At 45.1% G+C, this 23,341-nt stretch overlaps 1 protein-coding gene across 1 annotated transcript in view; it reads right to left on the minus strand.

The window, feature by feature from the left end:
* Positions 1–23,341, minus strand: part of LOC311010813 (uncharacterized protein) — a gene marked incomplete at its 5' end in the record, with an annotated part of 31,701 nt that overhangs the window by 803 nt on the left and 7,557 nt on the right. Inside the window, 6 exons of the mRNA XM_084005459.1 lie at positions 276–383; positions 10,036–10,156; positions 10,282–10,322; positions 10,412–10,531; positions 10,581–10,701; positions 11,680–11,748. Of these exons, the coding sequence (XP_083861585.1) occupies positions 276–383; positions 10,036–10,156; positions 10,282–10,322; positions 10,412–10,531; positions 10,581–10,701; positions 11,680–11,748 (580 nt within the window). The remainder of the gene's footprint in view (positions 1–275; positions 384–10,035; positions 10,157–10,281; positions 10,323–10,411; positions 10,532–10,580; positions 10,702–11,679; positions 11,749–23,341) is intronic.

Consider the following 23,341-nt stretch of genomic DNA (forward strand, 5'->3'; position numbering starts at 1 on the left):
CCCATCAACTGGACTTTATTCAGAAAACAAGCATTTTAAAAGTAGTCAGCTTGTGGTCTTGCGGACAGACCTTACAAAACATGACTTCACACTTTTTACTGATCACCATAATTATGGAGTTATTTCAGCAACCTTTTAATCTGGTTATTGATATTAAATCACAGCTAAATACTTTATTCTGGGTTCCTCCAGCTGTTGTAAACCGGTCACATGTTTACAACAGCTGTATCCATTTTGTGTGAATACACCTTAAGACAACAGTAATCAGTACTGACCACTGCTGTGTCCATCTGCCTGTCCGTCTCCTGCCCTGGTGGATTCTGGGCAGTAGGAGGGGGGCTGATGGGGGCCTCTAGTTGTCTCAGGGTATGAAAGAGGGGCAGCTGAGGGCAGAAGACCAAAACTTCCTGTTAGGGCTACAGCAGTTCTCAAATAACCTCACTCGCTGCCTCAATAGCTCACTTACCAACTTACTCACTGCCTCAATAACCAACTCACCAATTACATCACTAACTTATTAACAAGATCGCTGCTTCAAAAACTCACTGCATCAGTAACTCACTCACTACCTTAATAAATAACCACTGCCTCTAATCTCATGGCTGTGGCTCAGAGGTAGAGCGAGTTTTCCTCTTATCGGAAAATATCAGTGGTCCGATTCCCGGCTCCCCCAGTCTGCATGTCGAAGTGTCCCTGGGCTACATACTGAACCCCAAATTGCCCCTGAAGGCAAAAAGCCAAAGATAAAAGTATCTTCCCAACAGGAGTTACGCTACTGCTAGGGCTCCAGTGCCACCACTCACGAGTCAAATCATGTTACTGAACAAAAGTTAGTCCTACTTTCTGCTGTGCTGTTTTAGCCAGTTAGCCAGATTCGCTATTCTGTTCTATTACTGTGCGGTCACTTGATCAGCCTAAGATCGTCTATACATGAAGATGTTCCGTGACCCTGTATGATCACTACTGTAGTCGGTATCAGCTGTAAATCCTAATAAATAATGAATAGCTATTTATGCATACAAGCTGAGAGCAGTAAATGTGCTTGAGATGAAGGAGAACCCGTGTTTAGTGCAGGAAACATGACAAAAAATGTCTGTAGCTCATGTTAACGTCCGTCTCATTTCACACACACACACACAGTTTTCATGACACACATACCAGGCGAGGGCATTTTCTGCATTACATAAATAGTATATATTTTTTTTATATGATAATTAGAGCCTTGATTATTTCCCCCCTGATTCCCCCAACAGCTTTATAACATTTAGAAATAATGTAATAATTTTCTGTGTTTCCATACATATGTATGAAATAAATGTTCTGTTTTTTATTTTCCTTTCTATATCTGGTCATATTACTTTTTCTATATTTATATGACACCACCACAGCATGAATATTCTGAAAGCCCAGGTTGTTCTGAAAAAAGGATGTAAAATACTTGATCTCATAGGGCTGAGCTTTAACCACTATTCTTACACCAGGTGAGAGGAAAATAGAAGAATATGCCATAGTTAATAAATATACATACATACATACATACATACATACATACATACATACATACAGGGTATAAAATTGGCACCCGCCCACACGCCAAATGTGGGTAGCGAAAATGTCAATCTGAAAATGTCAATAAGACAACAACACTGAGCAAGTGTTGTGTTATTGATCAAATCAGAGGGGTATTCCACCAAACTCGCTTATTAAGGCGGCGCTTACCTTGTTAAGCCTGGTTAGAACTAACGCCAACTTCCACTTGCGGCTAAACCCATTCCATTAACGCATTTCAGCCGCGCCTTTTTGAGGCTAATTCAAACCATGTTAAAGTTGTCGTGTGTTACGCCGTTCACGGGATATGAAGCCAGACCAGAACCGTGAATGTCGAATCATCGAGAAAATGGCAGAAAAGACCAGAGCAAAAATTATTGATGGAACTGTACGAGGAGTACAAACCCATCATAACCAATAAAGGGAATACTGTAGTGATAAATAAAAATCGCGAGGCTGCTTGGGCAAGAATTACAGAGCGATTAAATACGGAAGTACCGTTAAGAGTAACATGTTCTAATATAATACTGACAATGATTTCTCAAACGTGAGGATAGTGTAGAGGTAATGCGCCGGCTTTAAACGTGGCCGGCCACAGTTCAATTCCCGACCATGGAAGTTTGTGAAATTTCTTTCTTTGGCCGGAACTCTCTCCCTTTTTTAGGCCTAGTAAATGCATCTACATTGACCAACTCATTTATCTCAACAATTCAATGAACACATTCAATGAACCTATTAATGAACTCACCTGAAAGGAATTTATGTGGCTGACAATTGCATGCAGCAATGCCTTTGTCATTGGGATATACATGCTATTAATAATAACATCTTTATGCCTATCATGTTTTTGCAAGTTATATTTGGGTTCTGGGGAAATTGTATGACATATTTATCATAGTTAAGGTAAAATGTTGGTCTAATTCTCTGATCTAAAGACAATTATACAAGCCAAACCTGGGATACCCACATTCGGGGGCAGGAGCATCACCACTCACCCAACTGGGGGCTTTAGACAATGATATGGCCAGTCTGTGTTAAAGAAAATAAATGATTTATTCATATTTTTTTAATTGCAAGCATGTATTCTTAGACGCTTGATGAAAATATAGTCTGTTTGTACTTCATATATGTAATTTTGGTAATTTTGGTCTTTGACGTGACAAAATCACGAGGACTAGGCTTGGCGGAACCTTCTGCTGGTACAGTTGTTTCCGACAGACGGACTTCTCTGAAACCCTCGCTAAAGTAAGCCTGATGGTTAGCCTGCCCCGGAGCAGGCTAGTTTGGTCGGATAAATTCCCATGGTTACTTAGCGGAGAGGGCCTCAAGTCACGTTGATGGAACGAAACTCTCCCTAAAGGTAGCGAGGCTTATCGAAATTAGCCCGGCTTTGCACTTAGCAAGTTTGATGGAATACCCCTCAGGTGTGTTGTGTGTTGCTAAGAACCCCCCCCCCCCCCCCCCCCCCCCATCCGGCGAGTTTGACAGTGCGTGCGCATATAGCCCCGTTCACATACGTCGCTACTCGCCCGTCGCTTTCTCGCTGAATTCTACTTGCTGGTAAAAAAAAAAAAAAAATGCCGCCGGCGGCGACTTCAAGCGTCAACTCTCTTTGGAATTCTCTGTTGACGGCAACTGTCAATCATCTCTATTCTACATTGTGATTGGTACTCGCTTGGTACTCGCTTCACTCGCATCGCAGAAAGTTAAAATTATTTTATCTCCGATCGACCACATCGCATCGCCTGTCCTGGCCACATTCTGCTAGAACACATTCACATTCATTGACAGTTGTTGCTCAGAGATGGGCGAGTGGCGACGTATGTGAACGGGGTCAAAACCAAAACACCAAGGAAGGCTGAGGAATAGTCACCCACTTATATTATTATTATTATTATTATTATTATTATTATTATTATTATTATTATTATTAATAATAATAATAATAATAATAATAATAATAATAATAAACTAACTGTTTTAGTCATTTTTGTTCTCATCTTTTCTTGAATGCTTAAACTCCTCAACCCCATTTAGTATGTCAACATTTGTATCAGTACCAGCAGTTTGTAAGAAATTGCTCAGTAATTCACCAAATTGATGCATTAAAATGAAATTATTCAAAATTTTCACCCGGGGGGGCATGCCCCCGGACCCCCCTAGAGGATCGCAAGCCCCCCACCATAGTCTCCAAAGATCCTGCGGGAAACACTACAAACCCATTTGTAATCAGGACAAAATACTTAAAGTTAGAGGCAAATAAGGACCACGAGTCCTAAAAAGAACACTTGCACACGCTTTAATGTGTATTCTGTACAAGTTTAAGAACCATTCTTATGCATTTTCTGAGTCGGTCACCTTTATTTTAGGCACAAACTATTTGGTCTGGTAAAAAAAACCTGTGGCAGGTGGATTGGTGGCCAAAGAATTTAACTTCAGGCCCTGTGTGTGTGTGTGTGTGTGTGTGTGTGTGTATATATATATATATATATATATATATATATATATATATATATATATATATATATATGACAAAAGAGAGAGGATGAGAGCATCAGGCGGAAATCACAACCCCCCCAGTTCAACTCAAAGTTACGCCCTTGCACTACCTACATCACCAGGTCATTAACTCACTGCCCCGATAACTCAGTAGCACATTAACATTTCCACTTCCTCAATAACTACCATCTTAAATCATTTACTCACTTAATAGTTATCTGCATCTGTCAATCAAGATAATCCTCCAACATTCCCCTCATTACACCTTATTGTGAAAGTCTCCCCTCAGTGATCATAACAGGGGTCTTCTTGTGAAAGTCTCCTCTCAGTGATCTTTATGCGGCTTTTATTGTGAAAGTCTCCCCTCACTGATCATAATAGGACTCTTGTTGTGAAAATCTCCCCTCAGTGATCATGATAGGCAAGGCAAGGCAAGGCAAGGCAACTTTATTTGTATAGCACATTTCATACACAAGGCAGACTCAAAGTGCTTCACATGATAAAACAAAGTGAGAAGAAAAAAAAGAAAAAAAAATAGAAGAATTAAAAGAAAATAATAAAAATTTTAAAAATGCATTACAGAAAGAAAGGAGAATAAAAACATATTTGCAATAATTAAAAACAGTGCAGACATTAAAAGATTTAGCAGAAAGCTATGGTGAACATAAAAGTTTTCAGTCTAGTTTTAAAAGTGGTCAGAGTTGGGGCAAGTCTTACATCTTCAGGAAGTTTATTCCAGCCATTTGTTGCATAGTGACTAAATGATGCTCTCCCGTGATTGTTGTTTACTCTGGGAATCACTAACAGATTGGTCTCAGAAGATCTTAGTGGTCTAGAAGGCTTATGTAGTGGGAGCATATCAGTGATATACTTCGGTCCTAGACCATGTAGTGATTTATATGTGAGCAGGAGGACTTTGAAATCAATCCTCTGACATACAGGGAGCCAATGTAAGGATTTAAGAATTGGTGTAATGTGCTCACATTTTTTGGTCTTTGTAAGAACTCTAGCAGCAGCGTTCTGAACAAGCTGTAGCTGCCTGACAGTTTTTTTCGGAAGACCTGCAAGGAGACCATTACAGTAGTCTAGCCTACTAGTAATAAAGGCATGTACAAGTTTTTCTAAGTCTTGAGCTGACATGAGCCCTCTAAGTCTTGCTACATTTTTTAGGTGATAGTAGGCTGATTTTGTTACTGATTTAACGTGACTGTCGAAATGTAAATCAGAATCCATAATAACCCCAAGATTTCTGGCTTTGTTTGAGGTTTTCAGGGACAGAGAGTGAAGGTGTTGAATTACTTTAAACCTTTCTTTTTTAGCACCAAAAACAATTATCTCAGTTTTGTCCTCATTTAGTTGTAGGAAGTTTTGGCACATCCAGTCTTTGACTTGCTCAATGCACTGGCACAGAAGATCTATGGGGCGATAGTCGTTTGGTGATAGTGCTACATAGATTTGGGTGTCATCGACATAGCAATGGTGGTCAATGTTATTATTTTGCATGATTTGTCCTAGTGGGAGCATGTAGATGTTGAATAAAGTTGGCCCCAAGATTGAACCTTGGGGGACTCCACACGTTACATTGGTAGGTTCTGATACAAAGTCGCCAATGGAAACAAAATAGTTCCTATCTTGTAGATATGACTTGAACCAGTTTAAGACTGTGCCTGAGAGCCCCACCCAGTTTTCCAACCTGTCCAGGAGTATTGAGTGGTCGACAGTGTCAAATGCAGCACTGAGGTCTAATAGCATTAATATTGAAGTTTTGCCAGAGTCTGTGTTAAGACTGATGTCATTTACAACTTTAATAAGGGCTTCTTCAACGACTGGAAGTTGTTGTGGCAGCCAGTTGAAGCCAGGAAGTGATTTAGTTGTTGGAGGACAACTTTCTCAATTATTTTACTTATGAAGGGTAGATTTGAAATTGGTCTGTAGTTGTTGATAATAGAGGCATCTAGGCTCCGCTTTTTTAGAAGAGGTTTAATGACTGCAGTTTTGAAGGCCTTTGGGAAATTGCCTGATTGAATGGAGTTATTAACTATTTGCAATACGTCTATTGATAGGCAGTCAAAAACATTCTTAAAAAAGTTGGTAGGTAAAGCATCAAGGCAGCAGGTAGATGATTTTAGATTTGTCACTGTTTCCACTAGAGTTTTAGAGTCTATGGCATTAAAGCTTGCCATCATTGCTGTGTTACTTTTGCCTGAACAGGGTGGTGATCCAACTTTTTTGTTTGAGATATTGATGGCGCGTCTGATGCCTTCAATTTTATTAGTATAAAAGAATGCAAACTCATTGCATTTCTGCGTGGAATGGAGTTTAGCTGGTATTTGTGTTGGAGGGTTGGTCAGTCTGTCAACAGTTGCAAATAGGGTTTTCGCCTTATTAGTGTTGTTGTTTATGATATTGGAGAAGTATGTTTCTCTCGCACTTTTTAAGACTAAATTGTAGGCCCGGAGGCTCTCTTTATAGATGTCATGGTGAATATGAAGTTTAGTACTCCGCCAGATTCGTTCAGCCTTCCTGCACTCTCTTCTCTGGGCTGTCACAACAGCAGCTTTTCTCCAGGGTGCCTTTTGCTTACCAGAAATTGTTTTAACCGTAGCAGGTGCAATGACATCTATGACATTCAGAATTTTGGAATTAAAGATGTTTACAAGATCATCAGCATGACATGGGTTTAGAGGTGGTAACGAGGAAATGGCATTTTTAAAGAGTACATTGGCATGTTCATTGATGTACCGCTTTTTGACCTTATTTGATTCTGTTTGTGTGTCAGGAATGAAAGAAATATTAAAGAAAACACAGAAGTGATCAGACAATGAAGGATCAGTCACAAAAACATCAGAAACATGGAGACCTTTTGTGATAATCAGGTCCAGGGTGTGTCCCTTACAATGAGTAGCCTCTTTCACATGTTGAGAAAGGTCAAATGTGTCTAGAATATTAAAAAGTTCTTTTGCACCCTTGTCATTCAAATCATCAATATGAAAATTAAAGTCACCAGTTATAACTAGGCAGTCAAAATCAGTGGAGATGCTAGACAATAATTCAGTAAAATCATCAAAAAAATTTGACGAATATTTAGGTGGCCTGTAAATAATTAACAGGAGAACTCTGGGAGAGCATTTCAACACAGCACAAAGATATTCGAATGATGGAAAAACACCAAGGGACATCTGTTTCCCCTGAAATGTATTTTTAAATATAGCAGCAACCCCTCCACCTCTTTTCCCAGATCTACAAACATCAATAAAATTATAGTTGGGGGGTGCTGTCTCGATCAGAATGCTTGCACTGTTATTTTGTTCTAGCCATGTTTCAGTTAAAAACATAAAATCAAGTTTAGAAGTGGTAATAAAATCATTGACTAAAAATGATTTGTTATTAAGAGACCTTACATTTAGCAGACCCATCCTGATGGTGTTATTGACAGGCTTTGAGGTTGACTTTGATTTTGAGAGAACAGGAATGAGATTGTTTAGGTTAGCAGTGTGTTCAAGTTTCCCAATGTTTACTCTCTTAGTAGTCACAACAGGAATGCAGAAGGTGCCATGTTTTGATGTAGGCGACCTTGGGTCCAGCTGATAATGCGGTCTACTGCTGAACCCTTTTCTGTCTCAGTAATATTCAGGGCTGCTGTCAGGGTGGGGAGGGGGTGGCCAAAAGGGAAGAGGTGGCCATAAGGGAAGAGTCTTGGAGGTCTTGGATTTTAGTGACTTAGTTGCAGCTTTGAGAGAGGGGGTCTTGGATTTTGGTGACTTCGTTGCAGCTTTGGAAGAGGGGGTCTTGAGTTTTGGTGACTTAGTTGCAGCTTTGGAAGAGGGGGGGGTCTTGGATTTTGGTGACTTCGTTGCAGCTTTGGAAGAGGGGGTCTTGAGTTTTGGTGACTTAGTTGCAGCCTTGGGAGAGGGGGTCTGAGTAGGGCGGGGGGTAGGTGGGGGTAGCTCCTGGAATTCCAAGGGGGAGGAGGGGAGAGAAAGGTTTATTGGAGGGAGGGAGAATGACGAAGACCTGGATTGGGATTTGGGAGGGGTGGGGGAGGGATCCACATTCAGTCCTCCTTCGACGTTTTTGATAATCTGAGAAGGGCGGGGGGTAGGTGGGGGTAGCTCTTGGAACTCCAAGGGGGAGGAGGGGAGAGAAAGGTTTATTGGAGGGAGGGAGAATGATGAAGACCTGGATGGAGATTTGGGGGGGGTGGGGGAGGGATCCACATTCAGTCCTCCTTCGACGTTTCTGATAATCTGTGTTTCGTCTTCCCTCTTTGTTGGTTCCTCTCGTCTCTTGTCCTTGGCGACAGATGGATGACGCAGGCAGTAAGACATGTTGGTGATGAATAGCTTTGCCCCTAGCTTATTTAGGCAAAGTCCGTTTGTCTTAAAAAGATGCCTGCGGTCCCAGAAAAAGCGGAAATTGTCAATAAAATGCATTGGGCGAGCAAGAGATGCAGTTGAGAGCCATTTGTTGAGCCAGAACAGTCTACTGAATGTCTCAGCTCCTCTCCCGGTCGGGGGCAGAGGGCCACTGATGAAAACCTCAGTATTCACAGAGCTGACTGTTTCAAAGAGTTTGTTGAAGTCCTCTCTCAACTCTGTTGATTGTTGTTTTTCAATGTCATTAAATCCAATGTGCAGAATGATATTTTTCACAGTTGGGTGTGCAGCCACAATTTCCAGGATTCTTTTTTCCAAATCAGACACCGTATCCTTCGGAAAGCAGAGTACTTTGATGTTATTACTGCTTTTCATATCTTTTACAGAAAAGTCACCCACAATCAGATTTTCAGGCCCTGTCGTTAGCTTTCTCTGTGGCTTTAAGTTAGCAGGTCTTACCCTGCTGCGTGGTGGTGGGGGGTTATCCAGGCAGTCAGAGGGGGATCCATGGTCCTGCAGCAGTGGAGCAAACCTGTTCTTTAGTTGAACAGTTGTTTGCTGGGGAGGTTTCTTGGTAGCTCTCCTCTCCCAAGCTGTCCGCTGCTGTGTCCTACGAGGCAGTGGGGTTGAGGAGGCGCTTTGCCTGGATGGAGATGGTAACGCAGGCCAGCCGGTCAGATCACAGATATCGGGGCGCTGGGTCCTGCCAGATATCCGTTCTCCCATGTCACAGGGAAATGGTCTTCTCTTTGGCTTCGCACCAAGTGTGTTCCAGGGAGGATTATCGCTGGTAGATTTATTACCGTGTACAGGATCCTCCCGTTTCTTCATAGCTTCATTATTGCTACTTCGCTGGGTTCTAGCATGCTCCTGTCCACTGTTTTGAGTCAGTGCTAGAGTGGTGTTGTTCCCACAAAGTCCATTCACTTCTACATTTACTTCTAACCGATTTATTTTTGTTTCCAGCAGTAAAATCTTCTGTAGGAGTTTATGGTAATCTTCCGTAGAGAAGGGAGGCATCTTCTGCTAATTACCTTTAGCAGGCTCAGGCTTATCTTGTTTGGTAGGCCTCCTCGCGTAGCATTGAGGAAGTCGTAAAAATATTGAAAAATGCCCGTTTTATCTCAAAGAAAATATAATCCCACTGGTTTTGTAAATATCCAGGAGCTGCTGCTCTTTGTTTCTTATTGAGGAGAAGCAGATAGCAAAAAATAGCAGAAAATCGCAGGCAGGGGTGAGAGCAAAGAGGAAAAGCGTCTGCACTGTAGCAAAGCCGGAAGCATCTTGATAGGAGTCTTATAGTGAAAATCTCCCCTCAGTGATCATTATAGGAGTCTTATTGTGAAAGTCTCCCCTCACTGATCATTTTGGGACTCTTATTGTTAAAGTCTCCCCTCTGTGACCATAAAAGGACTCTTATTGTGTACACACTGTATTGAAGTGAATGTGAAAACCTCCAACATCTCAGTACAGTCAGATGGATCACAGTAGCAGTAGGTGGATGTTTGAGGTACTGCGGCAGCGAAAGCTGCTGATTGGTGGTCAGACCTCCACCACTGAACTGACAGCTCTCTTTCTCCCAGCAGCTAATCAGAGAGGGTGTAGGCCTTACCATGCAGGGGGGGGTCCTGGCTCAGATAGTAGGAGTAGTGCTGGTAGGGGTAGGAGGCCTCAGGCGAGGTGGCGGGGTGCGCCTGCTGCTGTTGCTGCTGCCAGCAGCTCTGATGGTACCACTGAGGAGGGGTGAAACATTAAGGAAACATTCTGATTTCGAGCTTCAGTTACTAACTTAACGATCTGACACCTTGAATGGGGGGCAAAGATAGCTCAGTTTATAAAAGACAACATTGTCTCTTACCTGGACTCCTAAGTTGAAGTAATACTGGAGGACTCTGCAGTCTGCACACACGCACACAAATGATTAAAAAGAAACAGTGAGACAGAAAGCTGCAGCAGGAATTGACACGCTACGTTGGTTGACCTCTGACCTCGGGGTAAATCACTGCCGTTAGGGTCATAGGAGTAATTGGGTGGAGCCACCATGGCGCAGAGAGGCTCACCCATCTCATTCACCGACCAGGGAGAAGCAGCTGGAATCGCCATGGCGACTAAGAACAGAAAACATCACCATTAAGCAGAGATTGTGTGTGTGTGTACCTGAACGTGTCTGTGTGGCTGCTGGCAGGTGAGCAGCTACAGGAACACGTGATGATGGAGAAGAAGGTGAGGAGGAGGAAGAGGAAGGTGAGGAGCAGATGACTGCTAATGGCTTCACTACCTGGAGAGAACACACACACACACACACACACTTCTCTCTAAACAAACCAAACTCAGTCCCCTTAAAGTGGAACGGCAGAAAAGGAACTCAGTTCTATTTGCTTTCACATTATCAGGTCATTTGAAAAGAGGACTCGGTTCCGTTTCTGGTCCACCTCAGCTCTGATGGGGCTTCTATAGTTCATTAAAGTTAATGATTTCCCCTTCAATTATGTGATGTTTAGTGTCGCTTCCAGACAGAAAGAACTCCGAGCTTTTTCTCATACATTCCCTCGAAAATATCTATTTTACATTCATGTGAAAACATCTCCTTCAAACAACTGGGTTGATCTGCGCCACAATCTTCATTTTACATACACACACATTTGACCACATCATGATAACGTTAAAAATATCTCCCAATGCTATTTGTTACTCAATAGAGCCTGAACACATCATAATGTAACTCAATGTGACCTCCGTGAACGTAGTTAGCCATTAGCTCTGTTATGTAGCCAATCAGAAACCGGCATCTCCTGATGACTCCAACACTTATTTGCTGTTCACAACATGGATCGGCGACTAGAAACTGTTAAAGCCGATATTCGGATTTCATATTTTCCCTGAATGAATCGTTGGCTGATCTGACGGTATGCCGCTAACAGAAGCCTAGAGGGCTAAAATACAATGGCAAAGGGCGAAGTGAAACTGGAGGGCTTTGCGTTTACAATGACCAGGTAAAGCAGACCGCAACACAGAACCGTACCCATCTCAGACCTCCTCAGGGAGGTGGTCTGAGATGACGACGACGGGACATGGATGAGACTGAGGTGACGACGACGGGACATGGATGAGACCGAGGTGACGACGACGGGACATGGATGAGACCGAGGTGACGACGACGGGACATGGATGAGACTGAGGTGACGACGACGGGACATGGATGAGACTGAGGTGACGACGACGGGACTTGGATGAGACTAAGATCAGCGTTCTGTACCTGCTGTGTGTAGCTGTAGTTCATCTCTGGTCTCGGCGGGGAGTCGGCAGTTTCTCCTTCCTGTTCGTGCTATAAGAGAAACATCTTTGTCTCCATCATTGTAGCTCTGAGCTTCATGATGTCATAGATCATGTGAGCTGATCATCACACCTTCAAGTCAACAATGTCAATGTCGTTTTTTCGGCAGTATTAATCATAGGTTGTTGTTAAAACTAATGTTTTAACGTGACCCAATAATTAAAGATAACTGCAAAACTATATTTCTATTTCTAGTAAGTAAATAAAATGTATTTATAAAGCACATTTATAACAGTTCACACTGACCAAAGTGCTGTACATAGTGCATTAAGAAGGTCAACAAGTAAAAATAACATTGCTGAATAAAAATACACATAAAACACAAACATCCACATACTAACAAAGGTGTGCAGAGGTAAGATGATTAAGGGGGGAGAAAGCAAGGGTGTAAAGACGGGTTCGGAGCCTTGATTTAAAGGCAGAAATTGAGTCGTGTATGTGTGGTGGCAGTTGGTTCCAGAGGCGTGGAGCCGCAACTGCAAAGGCCCTGTCACCTTTTTGTTTCAGTCTGGAGCAGGGGATGTGGAGAAGACTGTTGTGGAAAAATGAATCTGCCCAATAAAGATCAACAACCAGGATCAGCTCTTTCTCCAAGGTTTATTTCACTAAGTATTCTAATCTGCAGAAGAAAGTACTGTTCACCCCTGCCTTCTGATACAATGGTTCAGACTCAGCAGGAACGACCCTGAGTCCAACAACAGTCTCCCTTTTAAGGAGGAGGAACCAAAGGACGGATCATGTCCTATCTTACAAAGACAAGGTGTACAGGCAAGGTCAAGATTTACAGAACACAGGCGTCATAGTCCTGAAATTATCTTATGTCAATGTGGCACTCATGTTCATATCATCTACAAACAGACATTCATTTTCGTCATAGCATAACAGTCAGATGAGGAGATGCGGATGGCGTCAGCCTGACAAATATTCTGATTATAAAGTACAAACATCCAAAATTCCCATTACAGTCCCCCCTTTGAACATTTTATGTTCACTAGAAAAGGTAATTTATAATTGTCTATGTCTCTAATTTACGGCAAGGTTTAACAGGGCATGCATTGAACCTGGAGAAAAAGCCTTTTATATTATGAAAGAATAAAACATAAGCTGTTCTTAATTGCATTCTTCATTACACATGCATGTGGAAATAGTGAACAAGCAATATTGATCAAACAAGAAAATCATATCATTAAAAGCACAAGCTAAACAATTTCATATCAGGAGTTGCCATCATGGTACCAGGAACAGGACCTCTTTCCCAGGAGTATACAACCTTCTATACTCTACTGATAACATGTCTGCTATGAGCACAATAATCACAAATATACCAATAATAAGGAAAAAGAAATGGATAATTATTAAAAAAAGAACCCTCCAACCCTCCTTTCTCTCTCTGACACAGACCACCCTTCCCTCAAACAAACAGGTCATGTGTAGTGACCTGGTGCTTTGAAACCTTCACCTTACAGGGAAAATGATGCACAAAATATGATTAGCAGGTGAAGTGAGGATATAACATACATGTATCTGAACGAATTTCTGGACATTTGGCAAGTTTGTTCTTTAGGGTCCCATTTTCGCGTTCTACCGCCCCACCGCTAGCTGGATGATAGCTACAATGTCGCCTCAGGTCGAACCCAAGGTACTGGCTGATGCTTTTAAGCGCGGCATTTACAAAAGGGGTCCCGTTGTCACTCGAAATCCGTGAGGGCACTCCCCATCTGGGAAGAATTTGTGTAAGTAAGGCTTTTGCCACTGCCGACGCGTCTTGTTTGGAAGTGGGAACAACCTCGACATATTTTGAAAACATATCGACCATCACAAGGCAGAATTTCTTCCCCTCGCTTGGTGTTAGTTCTATGAAATCCATTTGTAGGTGATCAAACGGTCTGCTTGCTGGGGGATGGGCGCTCTGTCTGACCCTGATGCCTCTGCCCACATTGTTTGTTGCACAGATCACGCATCTTTTGCAAAAATTTTGGGAGTAGAGTGAGAAGCCTTTAGTGAACCAATGTCTCTGGATGTCACGTGTCATCCCCTCTTTTGACGCGTGGTCTTGACCATGCGTCAATTTAGCGTAGTAGTGAAACAAATAGCCTGGTAGGCAGGGCTTATCGTTGGGACCATACCAGACATTTTGTTTCACCACCCCGCCTGCCCGTTTCCAAGCATGTTTCTCCCCCTGTGTTGCTCTGGTCTGTATTTCTTGTAAGTCTGCATCGGGTGTTACAGCTGGGCTGGAAGTGATAGTGAGCTGTGTTATCAAAGGTTGCTTAGCAGCGACCTTGGCTGCAGAATCAGCACAGGCGTTTCCTTGTGAAACGTAGTCTGTTTTGTGTGTGTGTGCTTCACATTTGCATATGGCGATGTGACGTGGCAACAGCAAAGCATCAAGGAGAGAAGCAACCAGTCTGTGGTGAGCAATGGGTTTGCCCGATGCAGTCAGAAAGTCCCGGTTGGCCCAAATTTGTCCAAAAGAGTGGCAAACCCCCCACGCGTATCTGCTGTCTGTGAAAATAGTGACAGTCTTACCTCTAGCCAGTTTGCATGCCTCAGTCAGAGCCACCAGCTCTGCAGCCTGTGCTGAATAGTTAGATGGGAGAGGCTCAGCCAAAAGTGTCTCATGTAATGTGGTGACTGCAAACCCTGATTGGTTGAGGCCTGTTTCCAGGTTCCTTGATGCTGAGCCGTCCACAAAGAGCTCCATGTCGGGGTTGTCAAGTGGTGTTTCCCGGAGGTCAGGTCTGGGGGAACAGATTTCGTTAATGACAGCCACACAATCATGGGGCTCCCCATCTTTAACTGTGGGGAGCAAAGTCGCAGGGTTTAGTATGGTGCAGCGTTGTACAGTGATGTTAGGCAGCTCCAGTAAAATGGTGTTGTATCTTAGCCACCGCGCAGGGGACAGGTGTGAAGTTTTCTTCTCTAAAAGGATCATAGAGACTGCATGTGGTACTAATAAGGTTATTGGAGAGTAACCTACAATGTCACGTGAAGCTACGACCGCTTTCTCAGCTGCGGCCACAGCTCTGAGGCAAGCCGGAAGGCCGGCTGCCACGGGATCAAGTTTGGATGAGAAATAGGCGACAGGCCTTTTTTGCCCCCCATAGTCCTGCAGTAACACGGAAGTCATGTAGTGCCCCTTCTCGTCAACAGTTTGTGTAAAAGGTCGGCTGCAATCAGGGAGCCCCAGAGTGGGGGGTGTCTGTAGAGCTAGTTTTAGGTCAACAAATGCTTTTCCCGCATCAGGTGTCCAAGTGACTTTGTCCTGTGCCGCGAGACCCTGCCCATGAGCGATCGCTGCCAACGGTGCCTCGATGCTTGCATAGTCAGGAATCCACTGTCTGCAGTATGATGTCATACCAAGAAAGCTCATAACCTGTTTCTTTGTGACTGGTTTTGGGATTTCTTGGATGGCAGAGATGCGTGATTGGGAGAGTGTTTTCCCCTCTTCTGATATGATGTGCCCCAGAAAGGTGACCTGATTACAGGCGAACTGTAATTTGGATGAGCTGACCTTGTGGCCGTTGTCGGCCAGGTGTTTTAGCAGGGCCAGCGTGTCAGCCACGCAGGCTTCTCGTGTGGGAGAACAAATCATTAAATCATCCACGTATGCCAGCAAGGCGCTGTTTTGTGGCAGACTTAAGGATTCTAAATTGTCGCGCAGAGCGGCGTTGAAAATGGTGGGAGATTCGGACAGGCCCTGGCACAAACGGGTGAATGTGTACGTTTTACCTTCAAATGTGAATGCGAACCAGTACTGGCTGTCGGGATGTATGGGGACGCTGAAGAAGGCATTAGCCAAATCAACAACAGAAAACCACTTACTTTCAGGTGGGACCTGTGAGAGGATTGTGTGAGGATTTGGTACCGTAGGGGCGCGCGCGTGGATTGCTGCATTTACCGCCTGCTGATCCTGGACAAACCTCCATTCATCTGGCGCGCCTGGAGGCCGAATCTTTCTCACCGGGCATATCGGCGTGCGGACGGGTGAATTTTCGCAGGGGACGATGACGCCTGCTTTGAGGAAGGCCTCAAACACCGGTTTGATGCCCTCCACAGCCTCTTTCCTTAGTGGATACTGCCGCTGGCAGGGCCTGGAGGAGGATTTTGGAGTGATTACAATTGGTTCAGCATTCTTTATCAACCCTACATCATGTTTGTGTCGTGCCCATACCTCTAGTGGTACCTGTTTTAGCTCTGGGATGTCACTGACATTATTGACCATCATCCTCGTGTGTGGAGGTGTGAGGTGTGGTGTGTGAGATACCTTTGGGTTTTGAAGTTTAATTTCGACGGTTCTTCGAGCAGCGATCGCCTTTTGAATTTTAACTCGGTGCACCTTTAACCCCTGATGATACTCGGTGTTGGGGTCATCTGTTTGTGTCCACTCAGTTGCATCGATGCATTTTTTCAGCCAAGGTTCCAAGTTTTGTGACTCCCCTCCTTTGATCAAGGAAACAAACGGGAACTGCGGCACTTGGAACGAAATATCAGACAGGCACACAGAGATTACACATCGTGCGTCATCCCAATACAGATAGAGCAGTTTTAGGTTATCACACAGGCTGTTCTGTCCAAACCATGTTTGTTCAAATGGTTCATCTTTCCCTGTGGAAGCGTGTGCAGCACAAAACAAGTCTGTGTGGTGCATGACATCAGCGTGTGTGAGTGCAGCTGTGTGCTTTGTGAGTATGTTTGTTATTGCAGCGAGGTCAGAGGAGGGGAAGTGCCACTGATACTGATAAGTTATTTCTGTGCCGAGGGAAGTGAAAAAAGCCTGATTGTGTGAAACATTTCTGAGTATGGTGAGGCCTTCTGGCCCTGAGCTTATGTTTATGCCCAAAACACACATAAGGTCTCTCGCCACAAGATTTATCGGACATAAATTTGACAAAACAAAATAATGTTTAAAACTGCCCTTCTGCTTGTCTACACATGTCAGTGGGACAGTGTATGGCTCTGTCACCAAGGTACCGAGGCCCCGACAGATTTTGCACATCTGCCGCTCAATTTGGGTGTTGTTTTTAACTCTGTGTGTCGTATAACAGACTCTGTTGCTCCTGAATCTACCAAAAAAGTGAGGGGTGTGCCTTCAACAGTGAGTGTTATTGTGGGTAAATTCCGATAGGCAGCTGAGTTTAGTGAGGCATACATTCCGTCAATTTTTCTGTTTTCTGATGTGTGTGAGTTTTCTAAGTGATCAATGGCCTTGAGTATGGAACTGCAATTGTCTTGTGTAGGCTGTGTGGGTGTGCTGGTGTGCTCACGTGTCCCATGGCTGGGATGGGGGTCTGTATCTGATCCAGATGCGCCCGTCACTCTCCCCGGCCCTCCGGCTAGTCAATCCCCCTCGTTGCGCCCTCTCTGGTTGTTGTTCTGCCGTTGTCCACGCTCCGGACAATCGTTTCGCCAATGTCCAGTTTTCCCGCAGATATGACAGCTGTCGTCATGCGCTCTGGGCCTCCGTCCACGCCCTCTGCCTCGTCCGCGCCCTCCATTTCGATTGTCTCTACCCTCCCAGCAGTTTCCCTCGTACTGCCTTGACAAGGGCCGGTCACGTGTCTGTCTGTTGGCGCTGTTATCTGCATACAGGCTTAGTTGGGCCATTTGTAATTTGGCGGCCGTTTGCTCCGCCTTGGCTCTCCTTTTGTTGGTGGCAACTGTCTCGGCATGAGTGGCGTGTAATTCTATTGTATTGAGTCGTCCCGTTTGCCAGCCGACGCACATCTCTTTGACCTTTTCCCTGATCTCTGGTCTCAGTCTATTGACAAAACGATCACGTAGATGAGCCTCCCATGCAGAGAGGGGCTGATCGTCTCCTGTCAGAGCGGGTCGTGGAATGCCGCTGTGGGTGTCGTGCACTTGAGTCAGCCTGGCAAGATATTCAGACGCCAGCTCGCCTTCCTTTTGCTCGCAGGAGGACAATTTTGTTACATCCATTCTGAGGCGGAAAGTGTCTGTGATGCGAGTGGCGAGCTGACCGATGGCCGAAACATAGGCGTGGTTGTCCGCATGGGTCCAGGTGGGGTCTGTCATTTTTAAGTCCTCGTCCGGGTAGCCACTGGCCACCTGGCCCCAGGTCGCCCCCATTTGTACCATGAGCAGCCTGCGCAGCTCCTGAGTGGTAGGCCGGAAGTGCTGGCAGAAGGTCAAGAGTTCCGCTGCATACTTTTGTCCCCCATCTCTGACCTTGGGGAACAGGGCAGCGGCCTCTTTCATGTCCGCAAATGTCCAAGGCCTGTGAACCAATTGCACCCCTTGTGCTCCGTCTGCTACCTCGACCATAGGTGCCTGGATGAAGATGGGTGCATCCTGGGAGTCGTGCTCTGTGTTGTTTAGGTTTTTACTCCTGGTGAAGTAGGAGTCCAGCTGATGCGGGTAGCGAGGGGGTGGTGTGGAGGATCGTGATTGCTGGTGGCCGAGCCCTCTGGCTCTGCCTCTGCCTATTGAGGCCGTCCGGTGGCCCAGTCCCTCTCTCTCCAATGCAGCCAAGTCGTCGATGGGATACAGCGCTTGCCGAGGCTGTTGTGCGGGTTGGGTAGCTGCCTGGGCCTGTGGCTGGGCTGGATGGTGGTTGGGTGGTTGATCGACCAGCCTAGCTGGAGGAGCCGAGTCGAGGTCCAGGGTCGCATCTAGTTTAAGACATTGAGAAGTAGGAGGGGGGGGAGAGGTTGTTTTTTCCCTGCCTGCCTGTTGTCTCTTTTCCCTCAATTTGGCTTCCTGCAACCAGCTGTCGTAGGCAGCCCAATCAGCTTTGAAAAGCTCCCTTTTTCTACCCCTTCTGCTGTTCCTGTCCCTGTCATCTTTCTCCCTTTGCTTGAGGTTGCCTTTTAGAATTTCCAATTGCCTGAGACTAAAACTGCCTCTATCCGGAAAACCGCACTCAGTGACCCAAATTTCAAATTGATCGACGCAAGATTCACCGTAGTTTGTGATCATATACTGGAGGTTTGGGCTAAGAGCCAGGCCATTATCCCGTTTGCTTTGTGCTGACCCCATTTTCGCGTTTAATTTAGGCTTTCGTTAAAATCGAACCGGTATGCCAATTGTTTGATTGATTTTGTTTTTGTTCTTGAAAACGGTCCGTAGGCTGAGTTCAAAAACAAAACGGCAACAAAACTTTTGAGGAAAGGGTTTTTCCCTTTCTATTCTCTCTCTCCTCTCTGTCTCCCCTGCAGCGGAGGAAGGGAGGGCAGAGGGGGAGCGCTGTTGATGAGACCTTGGGATACCACAAGGTCCCTATTCACAGTTAATATTACTTATAATATATTTCTCCAATCTCCACCACACACACAGACATACAGGCAAAGGATAATCAGAGATGGAAAACGATGAAAAGGGCACAAACGAGAACAACACACAGAAAATGACAACTAGGTCCTGGTCCTCGCAAGGCACCCACACACAATGCAAGCTATAGGGTCCCTTCTAAAGAAAAAAGCGCTTATCACCCATTTGTTGAACCGACTTAACCCGTCTGGGTGAATAACACTGGCAGTGGCCCAATCTGCCAGCTCGCTCAGCTGTCCTACTGGCTCGAAGATAGGGATGTGCTTATACCACTGTCTTCCTTTCGATCCAAATACCAGGTGATACCAAGGCTGGTGTCACCGATACTAATACCGACACTGATACTGTTGGATGTCCATGTGTATATGAAAATTACGACTTTTACAATGCATTAATATTTCCTGCAAAAGTGGACTTGGAATCGATATTTTGATGTGAAGACTGATTCTAAACAAAACACACTCCAAACTGGAAGTATCGATACTGGCGGACCGATATGCACATCCCCACTCGAAGACAACCAAAGAAAACGTTGCTGTAAATCCCTCCAAACGGAACTAGTCCGTGAGACAAACGTTTTTACCAAACCTTATACTTAACAGACTCGAACTGAAAAGAGCAGTTGATCAAGCTGCTGGCCGACCCTTGCACAGACTCGCACTGTACGTCGATAACAAGTGGACTCGAACCACTTGCAGAGGAGGGACTGGAACCCTCGTCTTTGGTACCACAACCAGACGTCAATAACAAGTGGACTCGAACCACCTGCAGAGGAGGGGAGCTGACAGACTCGAACTGTACCTCAACCCTCGTCTTTGGCCCACAATTTGAAAAGAAACTCACCGGAGAATATTGAAGAGATCCCTCCACCAGGTTCGCGGGCACCAACAGTGAGAGAGCACGCCCGATAGTTGGACGTTAGGCCCCTTCTTTCCCAGCTGGATTTTATGCCGAGGTTGGAGTAGGAGCGTCGCTCCACTGTGCACAGATTTCACCGTCAGTCCTCGTCTGCACGCGCCTCTCACTCTTGGTGCCCACCCAGGGACGCCAATTGTTGTGGAAAAATGAATCTGCCCAATAAAGATCAACAACCAGGATCAGCTCTTTCTCCGAGGTTTATTTCACTAAGTATTCTAATCTGCAGAAGAAAGTACTGTTCACCCCTGCCTTCTGATACAATGGTTCAGACTCAGCAGGAACGACCCTGAGTCCAACAACAGTCTCCCTTTTAAGGAGGAGGAACCAAAGGACGGATCATGTCCTATCTTACAAAGACAAGGTGTACAGGCAAGGTCAAGATTTACAGAACACAGGCGTCATAGTCCTGAAATTATCTTATGTCAATGTGGCACTCATGTTCATATCATCTACAAACAGACATTCATTTTCGTCATAGCATAACAGTCAGATGAGGAGATGCGGATGGCGTCAGCCTGACAAATATTCTGATTATAAAGTACAAACATCCAAAATTCCCATTACAAGACCCTTTCTCTCTGTCAGATTTTGAATGTTTACAACTCTCGCGCTCCTCCCCCACGACGACCGAGCTCCTTCCCCTTGACTTCGTGCCCTTTGAAATCCCTTAGATAACGCCAACTTTGAAACGCAGGTCCGATGTTGACTCTGGTTTTATCACGGGCACCGTCGCAATCTCTTTTTTTCCTTCTTTTCCACCGGTGTTTTCTTTTCCTTGGTTGTTTTGGACCTCCTCGTTTCGGTTTTTAACCAAGGAATTGGAAGCTTGTTGCTCCTTCCCTCCGCCTCCCCCCTGTGATAGTGGAACGACCCAAGGTGTTTTGCAAAACAAACAACAGGCTCTACGTGCACGTAGAGGTGCACTTTTTTTTCTAAAACCAGATGATTTATGTTGTTCTATCGGAGCATAGTGTCGGCTTCAGTGTATATGATCAACAAAAATGTTGCCGATTGGGACTTTAAGGACCTAGTGGCTGAGTGGGGGTGTACGAGGTCTAAGATGTAAGATGGGGCCTGGCCATTGAGGGCTTTGAACACCATCAGTGCAATCTTAAAATGGTGTACTGGCAGCCAGTGAAGGGATGCAAGGACAGGTGTGATGTGATCCCACTTTTTTGACCCAGTCAACAGTCTTGCTGCTGCATTCTGGACCATTTGGAGGCATGATATGAGGGACTGGGGAGACCAGGGTAGAGGGAGTTACAGTAATCCAGCCGTGATGTTGTAAAGGCATCAATAACTTTTTCCAGATTGTGATATGACAGGGAGTGTTTGATTTTAGAGATGATTCTGAGCTGGTAGAAGCGTTTTTTCACTATGGAGATTTGCTCATTAAAGCAATGCTCAGAATCAAAAATCGCAGCCAGATTTTTAGCAAATGGTTTTGTGAATGGGGTCAGACTACCCAGGTCAGTTAATATGTTTTGTTTAGATTTGGAGGGGTTAATATGATTACTTCCATTTGTCATTGTTTAGCTGGAGGAAATTATCCCCCATCCAGACAGAGATGAGGAGATGACAGGAGTATCTCAGGTCCCACGATCGTTCGTTGGGCTAGATCAGGTGTGTCAAACTGATCCAGTAAAGGGCCGCTGTGGCTGCAGGTTTTCATTCCAACCAAGCAAGAACACACCTGACTCGACTTATTCACCTACCTGATTTGCCTTCACACCTTGATTGGTTGGATCAGGTGTGTTCTTGCTTGGTTGGAATGAAAACCTGCAGCCACAGCGGCCCTTTACTGGATCAGTTTGACACACCTGGGCTAGATGGAGGTCTCTGCGCTCTGAACTGGAAGGCCATCAGTGACATGGTTGCACAGGGAAAACACCTGCCTCACTCTTAATCCTCACCCGAATGCTGCCGCGTCTGCCTCTCTTCCCGCGACGCTTCTTGCGGCGAGAGATACAGCAGGGTAGTCGATGGACGCATTCCACGTCAGGGTGGATAAACACTGGGTGGCCTCTGTCGAAAGAGCCAAGGCATCCTCTGCTTTGGACCTCCAGTGATCCTCGGATATGCAGTCATCCTCGGAGTATTTGGCGATCATAAGTCCGTAATGCATCGGAGCAATGCCAAAGTAACAGCAGAAAAAACGAAGACAGATAGAACAGCAAACGGGTAGTTGAACAGGTAGGAGCTGACTGCAGGCCGACCAACACACTGGTGCCATCTTGCTTACAAACATTTCTCCACAATGTCTCTCAGTGCCTTTCCCATCTCCGAAAGATCTAACCAACACCAAGCACAGTTGGAACCCAAGATCCTGGTCTGCATGACATTTCTGCCTGAAACTTTATTAGGGCAGGTTTTTCTCGCCACTGTCGCTGTAACGGTGATGTTGGGATTTTGAACATGTATTGACTCTGAAAATCATGAGCGTGTTCTAGTCCTGCTTTTTCAGTAGAAAGGGCGAGGAATACACCTGCCAGAAAACACGGATGGTGAAGTTTGCCACAACTTCAGAGAAAGCCCAGAGGGGGTCCTTGGAAAATGTTCTCCCCTGTAAGGGGTCCCTGGCCCCAAAAAAGTTTCAGAACCATTGGTTTAGCAGAGACACTATCCATACTTTGTATGACATGTTGAAAAGAATTATGTTGTTGCTGAGAGGAAATTATGGAAGGCTGTTGTATGTGCATATGCACCAGACATCGGCTCAAGAGTACCCGGCCATCTTGGACTCTCGCGACGAGGTCTCTATAGTTCTGCTGGTGGACTTCAACGCTGACGTGAGCAATGATGAAGTAATCTGGAGGAACAGCCTGCCTGATCTGAACCTGAGTGGACCCGAGTGGTTGTTGTTAGACTTCTGTCCTGGTCATGGATTGGCCATCAAAAACACCATGTTAGACCACAGGGAGGTTCACAAGTGTACTTGGGTAAGCTGGTAAACCCAAGCATCTCCCACCCACCCCAGGAAGAGCTCATCTTGCATCCCTGGGGAGGTTGGGGACATGGAAACTGAGTGGACCATGCTCAAAACTTCCACTGTGGAAGCGAATGCTAGGATTTGTGGCCAGAAGGTGAAGGAGGCTGTCAAGCTGAAGAAGGAGGCCTGTCAGGCTTGGGTGTGCTGAAACAAAAACATGGTGTGGGAGGTGTTCAGGGAGATGATAGAAAAGGACTTTCGGTTGACCTCAAAGAAGTTTTGGACAACTGTTCAGACGACTCGGAAAGGGAAAGCAGAGTTTTCTTCAAGCTGTGTTTAGCAGTGAAGGGGAACTGCAGACCCGGACTGGGGATATTTTAGAGTGCTTGAGAGAAGACTTTGAGGAATCTGAACATGACCAAAACATTCTCCACAGAAGAGGTTGCA

The sequence above is a fragment of the Eutrigla gurnardus genome (genome assembly GCF_963514095.1).
Source record: "Eutrigla gurnardus genome assembly, chromosome: 3".
Taxonomy (NCBI): Eukaryota; Metazoa; Chordata; class Actinopteri; order Perciformes; family Triglidae; genus Eutrigla; species Eutrigla gurnardus.